We start from the raw sequence: 17930 nt of genomic DNA on the forward strand, positions 1-17930 counted from the left end.
CTCGACCAGGCGACGAAGCGAGGTGCCTACTTTCAAGCAAAGCGAGACAAAGAGGCAAAGTCCTCTGGTGACTGGGGGCTGGTGGCTGGTGGCTGGGGGCCTCGGTGGGTGGCAGTGGATTGACAAGCTGTAGAACAAACGGACTGGACCCCAATTGGAAGCCGACTTGCAAACCCTTGTGCGGGACCTAAGCGGCTTGTCCTTTTGATTTTTCCCAGTGCTGGCACTTGGACTCACTTAATATATAAATTCGACCCTATAAATTGTACAATTAGCGGAAAGAGTGGACACCGGAACAAAAGAAAAAGAAGACTCATTTTGGGCAGGAAACTTACCATCCATCGGCACCCAGATACTCGTATTGGCATTGGGTATCGAGTACGGATTAATGGTGACAGTGTTCAACCCTGCCGAGGCATAATATTTTTTGTTGCAAATCGTGCGTCAGTTCCGTGGTTTGTGGGTGCGTGCTTCAAGGCGATGTCCCGTGCCCAGATGACAGGAGTTTCAAACTTCTTCGCGATTGATTGTGAGTAACAACGCAACAAGTATACTCAATTCAAACTCATTATGATGCAAACTTGTATGTTTTTGCGCGAAAAACTGTCTCTGCTTTCTCTGCGCCGCTTTCGGCATCACCGCTTAAAGAAAAAGAAATCTTGAGTCCCCTCGATGCCCAGGCAGTGCATAATTATCGGCGGATAAGAAGAATCCATCAGCAGCTACAATCCCCGCGATTCGGCCAAATGAAAAATATATTGAGTTTGAGTTTGAGTTTGAATTTGAGTTTGTTTATTTTGCGGCAACCTTAAGAAGTATTGAAACACCAATAGACAGATTTCAGATATGAACTAATTTTTACAATCATATACGATACGTTCTAATCGAAAAAAAAACAAAGGGTTCGCTATAACAAAAAAATACGAGTCATGTACATATTTACATTAGTCCTCGTTGGATCTGTGGAGCCTACAGCCTAGAGCCGTGGACTGTCAGCCGCCGTGGCGCTGCTGGTGTGCACCACCGAATTTAGTGGGTCGTGGCGCGAACGGGTCCGCCAGGTGCCCATGCCCATGGCTTGGCCAGGATTGGCATTGAGGGCATTGGGGTTGTTGTTCGCCACTTGGCTGGCGGATAGGGCAATGGCGCCCGCCGCCCCAGTCCCAGCCCGCCGCCAGGGCATGCCCTTGAAGGTGTCGACGAATGCGCGCCGGAAGCTGGCGTTCATGAAGCAGTAAGTGATCGGATTGCAGCAGCTGGAGGAGTAGGCCAGCAGCTGTAGGTAGCTTATGGAGGTGTAGTCGATATACTCATACAGCGCCTGTCCGATGAACATGCTCAGCGTGTTGATCACGTACAGTGGTGTCCAGCAGATGAAGAACTCCAGCACCAGGACGAACAGCATCTTCACGACTCGCTTCTTGCTCTCCAGAGTCTTTGCTTCGTTTGATCTAGACAGTGAAGGACAGTAAAATACAGTTCCCAGCCTAGAGTCAGTCTTCTGAAACCCACAAATCACCCACTCTCGCTCTGACTCGGACGCTCTGACTTACCTGCGAAGAGCAGCGTCTTGGACCCGCATGCTGGGCGAGGACATCTTGGCCAGCGTCACCGTCGTTGTGGTTGTGCTTGTCGTTTTGATCATCGCTGACGTTGTCGCTGATGCTCTCGTAGTCAGTGTCGCGGTCGTTGTCGTTGTCGTTGTCGGTCTCGCTGTTGCTGGTGCTGGGGTAGGCGCCGGCGCAGGAGCTGCGGCTGCGGCGCCATTGTTGTTGTTGCTGCTCTCTGCTCTCGGGGACCAGAGGTGAGTGGGGCAATACTTGATACAACGACAGGCCGGGACTCACCGTTGTAGACTGTGCTGGCGGTCAGCACCAGGATGCAGCTGTTGCTGCTATTGCTGCTGGGCCCAGCTGCTGCAGCTCCCCCGGCAGCCACTACGCCGATGGATGGGGCTGGGGTTGGGCCTGCTGCCGTGGCCGTCTGCTGCATGGCCATTATCCTGCTGCTGTCCTTGGCCATGCCCACGTAGAGGGTGCGGGTGATGAGGATGTAGGCCACACAGAGCACCAGCAGGGGCAGGACGAGCAGCATGAAGTCCAGCAGGATGTTGTAGAACTGCTCGTAGCCCTGATCAGGCCATGTCTCCCGGCACTTGCAGTATCCTGTGTGGGTCAGGATGGGAGTGAGGATCGGGTCAGTTTGCTTCACAGGAAGGAAGGAGCCTTGATCGGAGTCTGAGGCGGAAGAGGAAGAGGAAGCGAAACTCACCTGGCCGACTGGTTGGTATCAATTGACTGAAGACGGCTATCGGCGTCATGCACAGGATCCCCCCGAGCCAAATGAATCCGATTATCTTGTAGGCATGGCTGATGGTCTGCCAGGATCGCGAGCGCAGCGGATGGCAGATGGCGTAGTAGCGCTCGCAGGAGATCGCCACAAGGGTCCACGAGGACACGGCCACGGAGGCAGCTGCAGGGGAAGCAGAGAAAACTTTGGATTAGGCCATTACCATGAAGTCCGAAGTCACGCCTCAAATGTCGGAGATTGCCTCAGGAGACGCCTGCTTGCACTCCCGCTCTCCTTGCATTTTAATTACACTATTTGCATATTAAAACCTGTCTACTTCTGTGTGCTTTTCTTTCCCTGTCCCTGTCCCTGTCCCTGTCCATGTCCCTGGTGCTGGTGCTGGTGCTGGTGACGGTGCTTTTTCCCCGTGGGGCATGTGCTACACGATGCAATTTGTGTGAGTTGCCATTAAGCGTTACCCACACCTCCGCCCAGTTACCACCCGTTCCGCATGTTTACGGGCGCTTCGCGGGGCGCATCAGGTCGCGCTAAAACAGAATTTTTATGTTGCACGGACACAAACACATGTAAATACGAGTACGTGTGCTCAAACTATTAAAACACAAAGTGGCGTCCCTGCCCCACGACGGAATTGGCCCGCCGCCGCCACCCAGTTTAACTCTTTCAAATTGAAGTTTACCGTAGATTGACAGGTGCTTGGGCTCTTGTGCTCTTGGGCTTAAAACAAACAGCGGCCACCCCTCCTCCCTCCTGACCCCTCTGCCCACTCACGGCACATGCCACAGGACCATGCCGCACACACGAACGCGTACGTGTTTGATTTTTGTTACTTGGCTTTAAGGCTTGCACGGGGGCTAAGTAATTTGATTGATTCGCCGGCTGGCAGCCGCGAAACGTCTTGACAACTAAATCATTTCAAAATACAAATGCCTCAACAGCACAACATCAATGTGTACGTTACATTTGTGCATGTACGGCTACACTGAGAGAACAACCATGCCCAGAGTGGCATTTGAACAAATTTCGTTTACGTTTGGACATAAGTCTGGGCTGTGTTAGGCCAGTCGCGATTCCTACACAAAGCAAAAACGAGCGCAGGGGCAATTAGCTCCCAGGCGAATTCCCAAGCAGCACAGGAGACGCGATGCACGAACGAGCGAAGGCGAATTAGCTCCCAGGCGAATTCCCTCCCAATCAGCACAGGTGAGCGCAAAGCACGAGCGAGCGAGGGCGAATTACTGGGAGCACGAAACAGATCGGCGGGCGAGGCGCCGAGAGTGTTTCAATTCAGCCACCGACGGTTGCGTTTCTGGTCCTATACCATCATATTTCTGCACTTAATCGCTTATTAGTTAGTTAGTTCATTATGTTGGAGAGACTTTGAGGGAAAACTTTTATCCGGAATCAACTTTCTCATATGAGAAAATAGTAAACGAAAATATGACTATAAAAATACAACAAAACCCGTGAAAAGCTAGCATTGCCTATTGCCTGTTCGAATATGTTTTTCCGGGCAATGTTAATGGAATTATATGCCAATTGGTTAAATTAGTTGACTGGGAACAAAACGATGTGGAAATCGGTTTTTATTGGCTTTGAATGTTTTTTGACACGGCGGACATTTCGGCGGAACTGCCCCTATGTGAAATACTATATCCATTTGAATTACACATTTTTTTTATTTGCTGAAATCTATTTAATTGCGCAACCTTTATATTTCAAAACCGAATATTTAATTGAAATATTTGTCCATTTTTTACTATGGCATTTTTCTCTGAGTGTATGTATGCATGTGTGGAGCGGTAGGCGGTGGTCGTGGGCGTGCGTAATTCAATTGGCAAATGCAAAACTGACAGCACAAATAAGGCGACGGCAGCGGGCAAGAGACGAACACAAATTCAATTTGGTGGCCCGTGCCCCGTGCCCCGTGCCCCGTGCCCCCCGTGGGCCGTGTGCCACACAATCCAGCGCCCCTCTGATTCAGTGTTTTTCTCTTTTCGGCAACTGATTGAATTTGATTTGTGCGGAAAACGGGCACCACGCCTTCAAGGCATACCATCCCGGCCAGGGACACGGGCAGGGACAGAGACAGAGACAGGGACAGGGACAGGGGCAGGGCAAGCTTACGGAACGTGTTAAGCATATTACGTATACGTATACCGTATACGACACGCAGTCCTCGACTGCCAGCATAAATATGCGGACAGACTCTGACAGACCGACAGACAGACAGCCAGACAGACAGAATTTATAAGCGTCAGATGGGCGATAAAATTTGATTGCCGCAAATAAAAAAGGGGAATGGCACGGGCGGCCACGCACAGAAAGACCGCAAAAATGTGTTCTGGTCAGGCGAATGCCGAACGAATCAGAAAGGGGAGCGGAAGTCCGGAAAAAGCACCAGTGTAGAGTAGAGTAAAGGATGAGCCGGAGAGAGACACACAGACATACATATGTGTGTTTCATTCAAAGCCAGACTTCAAATGGTTTCTGCTTAAATACGTCGCGTATGTCGCCTGTCGCCTGTTGCCTGCCGCCAGTTGGGTTGTAGATCTGCCACAGATTCAGAGTGCCGCCAACGCCTGCTCTTCTATGGGGGGCAGCCCAAAAACGCAAAAGGCTGACAGTGCTTTGAGAAATTATACATTTTCATTTCTGGCCAAGCTTTGCGCTCCTGAGCACTGACTCCTGAGGTGCTGCCAAGTTTGCAAATTAGTTCTGGCCAAAGCCAAACCCAGCCCGTCCCAGCGCCAGGGCCTGTGCTAGGGCCAGTGCCAGTGCTAGTGCCAGTTTCAATGATTGACAACTGGATGCGGCCGCTGATGGTGGAGTGACAGGCACAAAGTTGCCACCGAGCTGCTTCCTGTACGTGCCGCCTCCGCTGAGGAATGACACTTTACAGATTATACTGCGCCCAGGCATGGAAATTCCGTCTTAAGGGATTGCCACCCAAAGCACTTGCTCTTAATTGGTTTATTCAAAAGCCACACTATCTATCGAGGAAGAATGTGGAATTTCCCATCGTAAATTGTGAGCATTTTTCATGGATTTGGTATCCCCAGGCTCATCCCCTGGAGCAGGATGTTGTTTTGTTCATTCCTTATATTTTAATTCAATATCTGAAGGGAAACTTTACCAGAAAAACACTGGAGTAAATGTGTGGTGTGATTGTGGGGAGCAAACTCATTTAAATTCAATGATTCAGCTCGCAAATGCAAGCATTTTAAGCATCCACACAGATGGAAGCCTGCCAGGAGGATGTCTGTGTATCTGAATGGGCGCAAAGGGGAAGAAGAAAAGGAAGAGGAAAGGGAAGGGAAGGGGAAGGGGAAAGGGAAGGGGCCTTGCCATTGGCAAAGTTTCAAGCAAAACGAAATCAGAGTTGCCCCAAAATTCTATTTAAGTTGAAAGCGAAAAACGAAACAAAGTTGGCCAAATACTCGGCGTGGCGTTCGCTTTTTATCAAATTAAGTACTCTAAAGTGGCTAGGTGGGCGTGGCAGGAGTAGGAGTATAGCAGAGCACAGCCAACGTGTGTGTGTGTGTGTGTGTGTGTGTGTGGGGCCTGAAAGTTTGGCTAAGCCAACCGACGAGCTCCAGCTCTGATCTGGGAGCTGGGTCCTGAGGTGACTGCACCAGACACGTGGGGGAACATGTCTGGAGCAGGCTCAAGCTGGCGGCATCTCTCCCAGTGATATTCGTATTAATATTGCTTTTAAGTGTTTCCTCTGGCATCTGCTGTGGCCCTGCGGCCCCATTCCGAAGGAAATGAAAGTTCTCGGAGCCCAGGCCCAGGACGAATGTGCATTAATTAAAAAACTTCATCGTAAACAAATCCCAAAGCAACCCGACAAAAACGGGAAATGGAGTGGAGATAAAGTTGAGGCAGCAAGTCAGAGTCGGAGTCGGGGTCGGGGTCGGGGTCTTGGCCTGGACAATGCGAATGGGATTCGATGCCAGGCCGAAACTTCTCTGAGAATCCCACCTTATGCTTTCAACTGTTGCAGCTCTTTTGCCGAAAAAGTCGGAACAGAACAGTGGGGGGGGGGGGGGGGGAGTAACAAACAACATACAGCAATCACTTTCAGGGAATCAGGGTAAGTGCTGCGTGAGAGAGTTGGATCAACGGCCGTTGTTCAAAAACTCATTAGCCAAATTGTGCGGCGAGGCCCTCCAAGGCGGCCTTCCTTGTTTATGCAGTTTCGCCGCAGCCCAAACAGCAATTGGTAAAAGCAAACAACCAGGCCAGGACTAAGGCCAATGCCACAAAAGCTACTGTGTCCAAAAGCCAAAAGGCAAAAGCGGGGACGCTCCACCTGTGACCGTGGGATTGCCATATGTTTTCCTATGGAAAACTGCTCAGGGGGGGCCAGGACTACTCTCTGCATATAAATTTTGGTGCGTGTAAGCCCTGCTAACGACACTTTATGCATTCTACGTACACAGACACACACACTACGAGAGAGCAGGTAAAAAACTGCTGCACAGATGTCCAGGTCCTGGACCTGGCCTGCCTGCCTCCCTACCCAAAATGAAATGAAATTCGTATCCCCCCGGAGAAAGCCCAACCGAAAGAAGCAAATTTATAATGATTTATGTGCTGGCTTCCGAAACGACAGGGGATTCCTGTCGGTGCACCTCCTCCTGCACCTGTATTTCCCTTTAAACTTAAACTGAAATTAAATTTAAGCTGAAATGTCTCTGGCGATTGCTGCCACACCTCTTTCCCCTTTGGCAGGGAGAACACACGAGAAGAGTACGATTTTATTGCCAATGACAACTCGGACCCCCCCTATCCACCATCCACCGAGGAAGAGCACTCGAGAGGGCTGATGTCGGAAGTATCGTTATTTATCGTTGCCTCCCTCCTGTTTGAAGCCTTTGACTTTCAAATACCCGCTTTAAATGCGAGGCCCAAGCCCATTTGCCAGACCAATGACAGTTTGCTTTATAGTTGCCACTCGGTCTCATTGCTTTTGCCAACTGTGTTCCAGAGTGCCACTGTGCCCCTGTGCCCCTGTGCCTCACACCCGTACTCCCAGCTCGATGGAGTGCCATTAGGAGAATGGACTTTGCTTTTGTGTAGCATGTAATTGCGCGCCTCTCTCTCTCTGTCTCGGCCTGTGTAATGTTGCATGTTCCATGTCGCGTCTGTGTCCTAACCCTGCCCCTGCCCCTGCCCCTGCCCTGCACTGCTGTAATGCTGTAAGCCTCCTCCTGGTGGTGCCAGGTGCGTGCCGCTTGTTCTCTTCTTGTTCGCTGTCATGTTTTTGTATCATTTATCCCACCTCCACCTCCAGTTCCAGGTCTAGGTCCAGGTCTGGCTGCATCTGCAGCCGCAGCTCCAACCTTCAACCTTCACCCCCCGCTCTAGCTGTCATTAAAATTGTTATTTAATTCGCAGCTTGCGCACGAAAGTATGCAGTGTATTTTTGCTAGCAGCCAGCAGCCAGCTTTAAGCTGCGCCTCGAAGTATGCCACGCCTGGCCACGTCACGACACGCATTCCGCAGTCTCTTGTCTGTCGTTTCTTGTACACCGTGTATCTGTGTACATCTGTACCCTTAACTGTACCAAAAGCAAGAGCAACATGACACGTTGAGCGGGCGACAGAGACAGAAAACGGCCAAATCCAAATTCCAAATCCCATGGCTCGTGATTAAATCTGGCTGCGTCTTACGCATCACAATTCCTGGTTTGCAACCGCCATTAGGTTGGACACAGAGTGATTTTTTGGCTGTCCAAGTGTTGTCCTGCCAGGCAGGCAGGCTGCTAATGCGCTCAGATCATAAACAGATCCAGTGTCCAGTCTCCTCTACTCTCCTAGTCCCACCTAATTGTCTATTTTCTCCAAATTACATCTCGTCCATGCCGCCACGACGCCATGCCCCATGCAACACACACAATCCAAGGACCGTCATGTTGCAAATGTCTTTTTAATAGCTTCAAACGGACTAAGGGCTGCTTTTGTCCTGGCAACAGGACCTGGCCCAGCCGCTGACAAGTGTTTGATTTGAAGTTATGTAATGGCCTCTGCTGCTGCTGCTGCTGCTCTCGTTTTGGGATACAGAGGCAGAGGCAGGCAGAGCCAGTGGAAGAGTCTCTGCCAATAGCAAATTCCAATGTTATTATTTGAATTTTTCATAGGGCCAAAAGGAAAAAAGATACGAAAGTCGTTGTTGCCCCTTCCCGTTATTGTTTCTGGATAGAACAAAATGCAGAGCATTTTCTTGGAATGCCCGTAGCCGCTCCAGACCTCAGACATTGTTGCCACAGGGCCACAGGGCGACCAATTTGGCGATATAGGGGTGAAGGAGTGATGGAAGGAAGGAAGGATTGAAGGGTGGATAGGAGGATAGGAAGATAGGAGGATAGGAGGAGAGCCGCCGAATATATTCCCCATTTTATTGTACCCTCACACGCCCACGGACCACTTGTTGTTTTTGTTGTCCTCTTCGGGGAACTCGGGGCAAAATGAACTGCCTTTCTTCTGGGGCAAACTCAATAAAACGATCCACATGCGACGATAATCATAAAAAATTATTTTAATGCTGCCCCATCATGCGCCACGCCACACAGATACACACACACAGGCACAGGCACAGGCACAATCATATGGGATTCCATTTTGCTTATGTGTTCGTAATTTCCGCTAATTGAAGAGGGGCAGACAGAACCAGGCCAAAATGGGAACAGCAAATACCTATATCTACATAAAAAGGGATAAGAAGGGGCGCACAGGACTCCTACCCACCCAGCCCTTCTCCCATAGATACCCCTCAACACTCACCCTGCGAAAACTGGAACAGCTTGCAGAGGAACTCCCCAAAGATGAAGTTGCGGAGGAGGGTGCCCACCAGCGTAACGGGCATGCAGAGCACGCCCAGAAGCATGTCCGAAATGGCCAGGTTCAGCAGAAAGACATTGGTGATGGTCCGCATCCGGCGGTTCTGCACCAAAGTGGAGATGACCAGCAGATTGCCCAGCACGGCGAACAGCAGAATCACGCTGTAGCTGGGTATCAGCCAGACGGGCATCTCCGTGGTGCTGGTGGCGGCGCTGCTGCTGCCGCCTCCCGAGATGGATCCGGGGCTGGGGCTGGGGCTGGTATTGCCACTGAAGGCAGAGCCAAAGCCTGAGCCAGAGCTGTCCCCAAAGCCGTAGCTCGTGCCTGCTGCCTCCTGCTCCAGGCGTTGGTTTCCAAACACATTTCCTGACCCCAGGCCATCCTCAAAGAAGCTGTCGGTGATGTTGCCGCCGCCGTCGCCGCCGCTGACTCCGCCCGCGTACGAGGGGGATGCTGCAGTATCGTTGAACGGGACCAGGGTCAGCGAAACGATGTGACCCGCCGCACTGGGGGCGTTGGCGTAATAGTCGAGCAGCGCCCTGTACGCAGCCGCCGCTGCCATGACCGTTTGGGCAGCATCCTCCGCACTGTACGGGTACATCCCAGATAGAGACGTCCAGAGGAGCGAGCGATCACAACCCAATCGAACGCCAAAGGATCATTGTCATTTCCGAATGGGATCTCCTTCCGCTGCCGATTCTCACACAAAAAATTAAAACTCGAAGAAAATTCAAAGACGCTTGCGCGCAGGACTGGCACCGAAGAACGTGGCCGAGAACGGGGTAGGTCTGATTCCGTTACCGGTCCTGATACCGACGACCAGGACGACAACGAGTTCGAGTTCGAGTACAAGTACGAAGACGAGGACGCGGCCGAAAGCGCTCGTCCTTGCCTGCTTACCGTTAAGTTACCGTTATCGTGGGCAACTGACTAGCGGAGGCGGCCCCGTCGTTTGAATGCTTCGGTGTGGCAGCAGCAACATGTTGCGTGGACGTCGCGTGGCAGCATGAAAACTCACCACAGCAACTTGTGGCAGCAACATGCGGCAGCTTCCAACTGCAACATCAAGCACAGCGCCCATTGGGCACTGCAGATGGCTCCGAATCATACATATACAGGCTGTATCTGGGACTTTTAGATTCCACTTCGTCCTCCTCATGTACATTATGCCGATCAGTGCATGGAGAATTTAGAAAGTGTTGCAATAAACTCTCGAAGTGGTGCAGCCACAGAAAAAGGCCACTAATGAACACACGCGTAATCCTGCCAATGCATTGGCACCAATGTGCCAATGCTGCCAGTGCTGCCAATGATGCCACTGCTGCCAATGCTGCCAAACTAGGCTTTTTATATCGAACGCCATGGCTCTCAATGATTATGTGGAATGAAGATAGACGGAATGTAGGAATATTTTGTACAAAAGTAAGTTGCATATACAATCAATCATCCAATAAAGAGTGTCGCGTACTATTGACAGGACTGACTGAAACTAAAAACGAATACAAGGAATCACCACAGTGATGCATTTTGTTACCAAAAATAATTATCATAATTCATAAAAATAATTATTATAGCCAAAGAATATTCTCAAATTTAAAACTGGATATAGATAGACGGAATATTGGTATATTTAATTCTCTAATTATATGACTTTTCCTGTTCCAGAAATAAAACAAAATACAAACTTCGAATCAATTCGATATGACCCTCTCTACAAGGCCTTGTAGGGTATAAAAATGATGCCAAATGCGGGGAAGTCGTTACACTGGCCTCATCCTCCTTCTCCTCCTCCTCCTCCCCCTCCCCCTCCACCACTCGATCAATCTCACTCTCACTCACTCTCTCTCTCTTTTTGCCGCTGCCGCGTGCCGCTCTGCCTGTGGTAATCTCTATCAGCTGCGGCTGTGCCATCTCGCTCACACAATTGGCGTCTGCGCCGACTTAAGTCTGCCAGTACGCCGGCGTCGGCGATCCCCTCTTCGTTGGAGTGGCGAACGCCGGCACAGCCGCATTCGGTTTTTTCGTGCTGGACGGTTCGGATGCCTTAGCTGGCTCTGTTTTTTTTATCGTTAAATATTTTTGTTTTCGTTTGTCACTTCTGTACTGTGCATTACATTATTTTGTTAGCCAACACAAAACTATCAGGACTGGGACAGACACTGAGACGCTGAGACACTGCCACTCTGACACAGCACTGCACTGCTCTTCCCCAACGAACCAGAAGAAGAACTGCGCTTGCCTGACCCTCCCCCCTCCTGGTGCCAAAAAGAGCGACGTCGAGCGGCAGAGATTCGTTGAACTCGCTGCTCAAACACAGGCATCCCAGCATCCATCCCAGTGGACCGGACCGGACTTCGACGTGCATTTTCTTTGCAGCAAGCGCAGCAGCAGCAGCAGCAGCCGCAGCAGCAACAGCAGTCGGAGCATCCCAGTACCAGGAATAAAGGAACACACATCAAATCACCACCATGTCGGACGGCCTCGAGGTTGAGCAGATCGTGGAGAGCAAGCCGAGAAGGGTGAGTACTCGTAGTCCTCCGGGGCGCTATATTTTATATATTTACATATGTACATGCATACACACATACATACATAAGTACATGTGCATGTGTATGCATACAGAATACAGAAAGTAATAAGTGCGGCGGCAAAAGACAACCAACCGAAAATTAAGAATTATAAAAGATTCGATGGGGAAACAAAAGAGCAAAAGAAACGGGGCAACAGAGACAGCAAGAAGATGGAGAGATGGAGAGCGAATGAGGCTGAGAATGGGAGACACCGATTGAGAAGAGGGACCAGCCAAAGGCTGGAGTTGGGCCCAGACCGATTGAGTATCTGTGTGTGTGTGTGTGTGTGTGTGTATCTGTGGCGGGGCATGTTGGGTTTTAAAATAACTCTGACTTTGGCGGTGTGTCCACAAGAACCGGCCCGGGGCCCCATATCCCAGAGCCCAGACCCCAGACCCGACCAGACAGCACGAAGGAGAGACACAAAAAGCGAAAAGGTACATGCATCCATATGTATATTCCGCAGCCACAGTCAGTGCCTCCTTATGCGGGGGCGGATGCAGCAGCCGCCGTTGGGGCGACGTGTTGTTGCCGTGCCGTGCCCTACCGTGCCGCAGACGCAGACCCAAGTATCAAGTTCAAGTGCGAGTTGTCGGCTGTCATATCTGCTGCTGCACTTGTTACAGTTACATTTGTACGCTTACGCTTACGCTACCGATGCCCGACGCCCGATGCATTCTACATCAGAATCTTGTTGATGTGGTTTATGCGGCGGCGGCTGCTAGCCGCAATTTCAGTGTTGAACACGTCTCTTCTGGAGATAACGGTGCTTTTCAGCTGTCAAAATAACAGTAGCTAGCAGGCTTTGTGTGAGTGTTTTGTGCTAGCCGCACGTTTGTGTGCGTGCGTGTGTGTATGTGTTGAGGGAGAGAGAAAAGTCATCCCCAGTAGGCGGCAGGAGGCCCCTATCTGTTGTGCCCTTCTACAGATCGGATAGCATCGGAACGGATCGCTCACCATGCACTTCAATTGCGTAATTCCTCCACTCTCCAACTCTCCAATTCACTCCGTGCACCTAATCTCTGCCGGAGACGACCATTTACGGTTATAGCTCAGTCAATAAGTTCCAACAAAGCGCAACAATTGGGGGAATTGAAACAAATGCGTCAAAGCACCAGTGTCGCTGGTGCCGCCCGCCGTGGTGCGGGGGGTGAGCTGTCAGTAGCAATGCCAATAAATAATACAGCACACTCCCATATACATACATACACACATTATATGAGTATGAATATATATATGTACATATGTATGTATGAATGTATGCACAATGTCGTTAGCTTTTCAGCTGCAGCACTGCCAACTTTGGGGTTGCCGTTGGCGGCAAAGGCAGCGTCGACGTCGGCGTCGGCTTGTGCTATCAATGTCAAGTGGTGGATTTAGCCGTAAAACGAATAAATAATAAAAAACAGCAAAAGAAAGAGCAGCACAGAGAGAGGACATCCGAACATTCAAGATCAGACATGCACGATCGTGTCTCTTAGGATTGACTCCCTCGCTCGCCTTTGGAGGAGTGCAGCGCGCTTCCTGGCATGCCAATTCTGGTCACACACTCATCCTCTCGCCATTCGAGTCGTCGTCACCTTCGTGCGCAAGTGTGACTCACGCAACAGCAGCAGCAGCAGCAGCAACAGAAACAGCCGCCAGACGCAGAATGAGCAAGAGAAACAGATTGCTCCTTTGTTTCACTGGATGCACTGCGTACATACATACATGTATATGTATGTACATATGTATGTGTGTGTATAAAATAACCCGAAAAACGAAGAAATATTAAGGCGCAAAGAAAACAACAACAACAACATCGAATCAGAAACAGAAACAGCAGCGACTTTAAAAAAAGAACAGCAGCCGCCGCGGCAGCGACAACAGCAACGGGCGACGGGCGACGGACGGCAGTGTATCCCCAGACCCGGCCAGAGGCAATGAACGCATGGCCGCCACGCCGACTGCGCAGTCAAAGCCTCTGCAGCTGCGCAAGTACGTCATGGCAAATGCATCGCTGCGCCGCTGCCGTTGCCGCTGTGTCCGAGGTAGTTCGGAAGGCAATTTGTCACCGAATTGTATTTTTTTGGTTTGTTTTTGCCCGCGATCGAAAACCGATTCGAGGCCCAATCGGTTGGCGGTGACCGGTCGCAACAGTTTTCTAACTGCCGGAGAAGGAGGGTGCTCCTTCCTTCCACAAAACATTTCCTGCCGCTGTCTCTGACTCACGGAATCTTCAACGGAATTCCGCGATGGAATGATGTGTGGTTCCATGAGGGAAATATTGAGTATCGCTTTTACGAGTGTGTGCTTCTTCTCACTTGGTTTCATTTCATTTTATTCGAAGCCTTCACTTACATATCTGGAATTCGTTAGTCAACGTTCAACAATTTCAGTCCGCAAATCCAAGGCCCAATCGAATGCCGATCCCCATGCTCCCTTGCTACCTCCTCCTTCCGGCAAGTACCCCCAATCGAGGATGCCTGGAGGATACTCCAATCCAAAGAGAGATTAGTGTTCCGTGGCAGTGGTGGGGGGAGCAGGGGGGCTATTCTAGTATTCAATTGGTTTTTATGGGGCGGAAACGTTTTGCTTTGCTCCGTTGCAAGGCTCTGAACGGTATATTGATACCCTGTACAAGGGTATCCAGCGCTGATATTTGCGGCTTTCCGCCTCTGTCCCAGTCCCAGTCTCAGCTTCGGTTGCAGTTTCATGGATTTGCAACATGCTTGGCTAGCTGCAATTACTGCTGCTACTCGTATATACTTTTGGCCTTACTCAATAATACACATTGGTGATATTGATAGATACACATACAATATAGTAGATGCAGTACGTGTTGGCTGTATGAATGCACATACTCATGAGTACATATACATGTGCATACAAATATGGCTCGTCGTTACGTATCTATCAGATATGGTTGCATGTGCAGCAGATGGCAAAACGCAACAAAACAAAACAAAACAGAAACAGAATGGAGATGGAAATGGAAATGGGAATGGCAGTAAGCAGGAAGTACCAGCCACAGGCTGCCTGCCACTCGACCATCAAATTCTGCATTGATACTCGCTTCCGCACTCGGTCAGCGGGGTCCTGCCCATCGCCAGATACTTGCTGTAGAAACAGGGACATAACATATGTACTAGTATTCGGTGAAGTCACTCTTTGCTGCTGCTTCTGTTGCTGTGATAAGCACAAATCAATTATGAAAGTGCTACTATTTATCGCTGAACATGAACAAATGCATGACACTCTCTCTCTCTCTCCCTCTCTTGTTCTCTCGCTCTGGCAGGGCAGGCTCTCCGCCGTAGACTTCTCTACACTTCCCCACCCTATCCCGTGTAGGAGTGCCCCGTCCATCCCTTTCCCGAGCCATCGTGTGGGGCTCTGTGACTAAGCGCCAGCCCCAAAGTAGTCCAAATTTTTATGGCGTGTGAAATTGAAACAGAAAAGAACAGAACAGCCGATCCGAGAATGGCAGAACAACAATCGTATCCATTAGAGCGGCTAGGCAGCGGCTGACTCCTCCAAGATTCCAATTCCAGCTGTAAATCAATTCGAGTTTTCAAAGTGTGTCGCTCTGCGGGTTTCTCTTATCTGTGCAGACGTCAATTCCACTCCCTCGTCCGATAAGTGCGATAAGGCCTCTCATATCTGAGTGATCAGCCATGCGGCCACGCCCTGTTGAGCGGCGCAGTCGCTGTCGCAGTCGCAGTCACTGCCAGAGCCACAGCCACAGCCACAGCCACAGCCGCATCGGATCTAATTTGTTTTGTTGTCACAGTGTTATCAGAGATACGAGATACGGCAAGGGGCCCTACCGCTCCGGGCTTATCAGCTGAGAGGATATGTCTAATTTTAGCCATTAACGTTGATATCGCTCTGGTGACACCCTCCAAGCTTTCCTTTCGGGAATTGCAGAATGTCCCATAGCAGAGACTGCAACTAGTGTCTGCCTGTCTCTCTTTCTCTCTTTCTCTATTCTTTACTTTGGGCCATTCTCTGTTTTTGGCACACAGCTCGCATTCGCATTCGCATTCGCATTCACATTCGCATTCACATTTCGCATCTTTTGACTAATTAATTCCCCTCTCAGCAGAGAACGGGAGCGGCGTCCGGGCTTTGGGGCCCCGCGAAGTTCTCATCGCGTTGTCGTTGTCGTCGTCGTTGTTGTCGCTTCGTTGTCGTTTCGTTGTGAAAGTCGTCGCCTAAATCATTTTAGTCTTTAATTGTTTGGGGTTTTTTCTTCTATATTTTCGGCAGAGACGTTGCTGTTGCTGTTGCCGTTGCCGTTGCTTCTGCTTTCTGTATGGCCGAATGGACGGGACGCACTCTCCTTCTAAATCGCTTTGCGCTTTTCTAATTGATTTTTCTCACAAGATGCCACACACACAAGTCGGGTCCGGTCCGGTGCGGTCCGGTCATTGAACGCATTATGGAGCGGGTCTCCCATCTGTGTCTCTATTTCTATGTCTATTTTTACTTGTAGTATGAATGCCCCTATTCCTGCCTCCAGACCTGGCCTGAGTCTCTCTCTTGTGGCCACAGTTATGGGGCACATCTCTTTGTTTGTTTTCACTTTGTCTACCCACAGCCCCGCCCCGCCCCGTCCCGTCCCGCCCCTCCTCGCAATCAGCCGCAGAGATTCAAAAAAGTTAGTTGACAAATCTTTGACCCGCTTTCTGATTGAAAATTAAAAACTGTCACGCGCAGATTGCTTTCGATCGATCGATCGATCGATCGATTGAGAGCCTACAGCCAACACACAGTCACAGATACATCTGATCATAGAATCTCATACATGCAATAGATACAATAGTTCATTTAGGCATGTACTTTGCGGTGCACTAATCCGGGAAAGAGTTAAGCAAGTGGCGTGCTTTAGTTTCAGTTTCTGGCACGGAACCCAATCAAAACGAATCGAAAGCGAAAGTACTCCGATGTCCGTCATGAGTACTCGTACGTACTTGCCACTGGCTGAGTGCGAAGGCGGCAGGCGGGCATATAAATTATTCAGATATACATACACACACACACACATACACATACAAGCACTCTTTATTGCTGGCACCCAGTGGCACGATAGTGGACTTGGAATGCATGAAGCAAAGCCAAGCCAAAGCCAAGCCAAAGCCAAAGCCAGCCAAAGTGAAGCAAAGCGTTGGCGTTGGCTGAGCCACCATCCGATCCGATCCGATCCGTTCCAATCCGATCCAATCCGATCTCTCAACGATCTCTCAATGATTCATGCACTTCAATAATCACTCACATACGCTTACGCCTTTTCCTTATACGTAGATGCCACTGGCAACGTCGCTGGACAAGGACGCCATTCGCGAGGCCTACGAGGACGTACGCTCTGATCTCACAGACACCGAGTGGGCGGTCTTCAAATTCGATGGGCCACAGATCATTGTCCATGGACGGGGCCAATGCTTCGAGGAGTTTCGCCAACAGTTCGGCGACTCGGAGCGCGCCTTCGGGTACATACGCATACAGATGGGCGACGAGATGTCCAAGCGCAAAAAGTTCATATTCCTCACGTGGATTGGCCAGGAGGTGGGCGTCATTCAGCGGGCCAAAATGTCCACGGACAAGGCCATCATCAAGGATGTGCTCAATGTGAGTGTACTTTCCATGCTAAAATACGGTACCCAGAGATGCTAATCCGAATCCTAATGCTTTCTATTGCAGAACTTTGCTGTGGAACTGCAGGCGGGCGTGGAGCCAGAGCTGGATATTGGCCTCTTTCGCGAGGCCCTGAACCGCGCCGGTGGTGCCAACTATGGAACGGGTATCCGGGACAATTAGGGTGCTCTCCCATACCAATACCCATACCCATACCCTTACCCTTACCCACACCCATGCCCATGCCCACGCGACGATCTTCATTTAACGTCTATTATTTTTTTTGGCTTACCAAATTTCAAACTCTGCTCCCCTCTTTCTACTTAATTATTATGAATTAATTGTATGCAATTTTAAATTTATGTAATATGTAAAGACATTATACAAGAAACAATTAACCCACGATCGATTCTTTACGAGCGTTCCTTGTGCCAAAGGTAGAATCTCTGCCTTTTCACTCGTTCTGCAAGTAAATTTCCCCCTTTGGAGGGCACCCGAACATCCGATTTCCTCGCTAACGGCTCTTCTCCTCGAAACGTGCCTAAAAAATATACATTCGATGACCGAAAGTACTGGGAAAACTAGTGTCTAG

The 17930-nt window shown here is 50.1% G+C and overlaps 2 protein-coding genes across 2 annotated transcripts; one reads left to right on the plus strand and one right to left on the minus strand.

The window, feature by feature from the left end:
• Positions 1 to 763: 763 nt before the first annotated feature.
• CCKLR-17D3 (Cholecystokinin-like receptor at 17D3) lies at positions 764 to 10095 on the minus strand. Its single transcript, XM_002134484.3, has 5 exons — positions 9099 to 10095; positions 2272 to 2472; positions 1848 to 2165; positions 1554 to 1785; positions 764 to 1451 (listed from the first exon to the last, which is right to left on the minus strand). The coding sequence occupies exons 1-5, from the start codon at positions 9754 to 9756 to the stop codon at positions 977 to 979; spliced, it is 1884 nt and encodes a 627-aa protein (XP_002134520.2). The 5' UTR covers positions 9757 to 10095; the 3' UTR covers positions 764 to 976.
• Positions 10096 to 11130: 1035 nt separating this feature from the next.
• LOC4814359 (coactosin-like protein) lies at positions 11131 to 17741 on the plus strand. Its single transcript, XM_001354346.4, has 3 exons — positions 11131 to 11674; positions 17009 to 17332; positions 17405 to 17741. The coding sequence occupies exons 1-3, from the start codon at positions 11624 to 11626 to the stop codon at positions 17519 to 17521; spliced, it is 492 nt and encodes a 163-aa protein (XP_001354382.2). The 5' UTR covers positions 11131 to 11623; the 3' UTR covers positions 17522 to 17741.
• The last annotated feature ends 189 nt before the right edge of the window (positions 17742 to 17930 follow it).

The sequence above is a fragment of the Drosophila pseudoobscura genome, chromosome X (genome assembly GCF_009870125.1).
Source record: "Drosophila pseudoobscura strain MV-25-SWS-2005 chromosome X, UCI_Dpse_MV25, whole genome shotgun sequence".
NCBI classification, from domain to species: Eukaryota; Metazoa; Arthropoda; class Insecta; order Diptera; family Drosophilidae; genus Drosophila; species Drosophila pseudoobscura.

Coding starts and splice junctions, on each gene's coding strand:
- CCKLR-17D3 (XM_002134484.3), bottom strand. CDS start 9,756: ATGTACCCGTACAGTGCGGAGGATGCTGCCCAAACGGTCATGGCAGCG. Junction 2,473..9,098: donor GCTGTTCCAGTTTTCGCAGG/GTGAGTGTTGAG, acceptor CTTCCCCTGCAG/CTGCCTCCGTGGCCGTGTCC. Junction 1,786..1,847: donor CGCCAGCACAGTCTACAACG/GTGAGTCCCGGC, acceptor CCCCGAGAGCAG/AGAGCAGCAACAACAACAAT.
- LOC4814359 (XM_001354346.4), top strand. CDS start 11,624: ATGTCGGACGGCCTCGAGGTTGAGCAGATCGTGGAGAGCAAGCCGAGA. Junction 11,675..17,008: donor TGGAGAGCAAGCCGAGAAGG/GTGAGTACTCGT, acceptor CCTTATACGTAG/ATGCCACTGGCAACGTCGCT. Junction 17,333..17,404: donor TCATCAAGGATGTGCTCAAT/GTGAGTGTACTT, acceptor TTTCTATTGCAG/AACTTTGCTGTGGAACTGCA.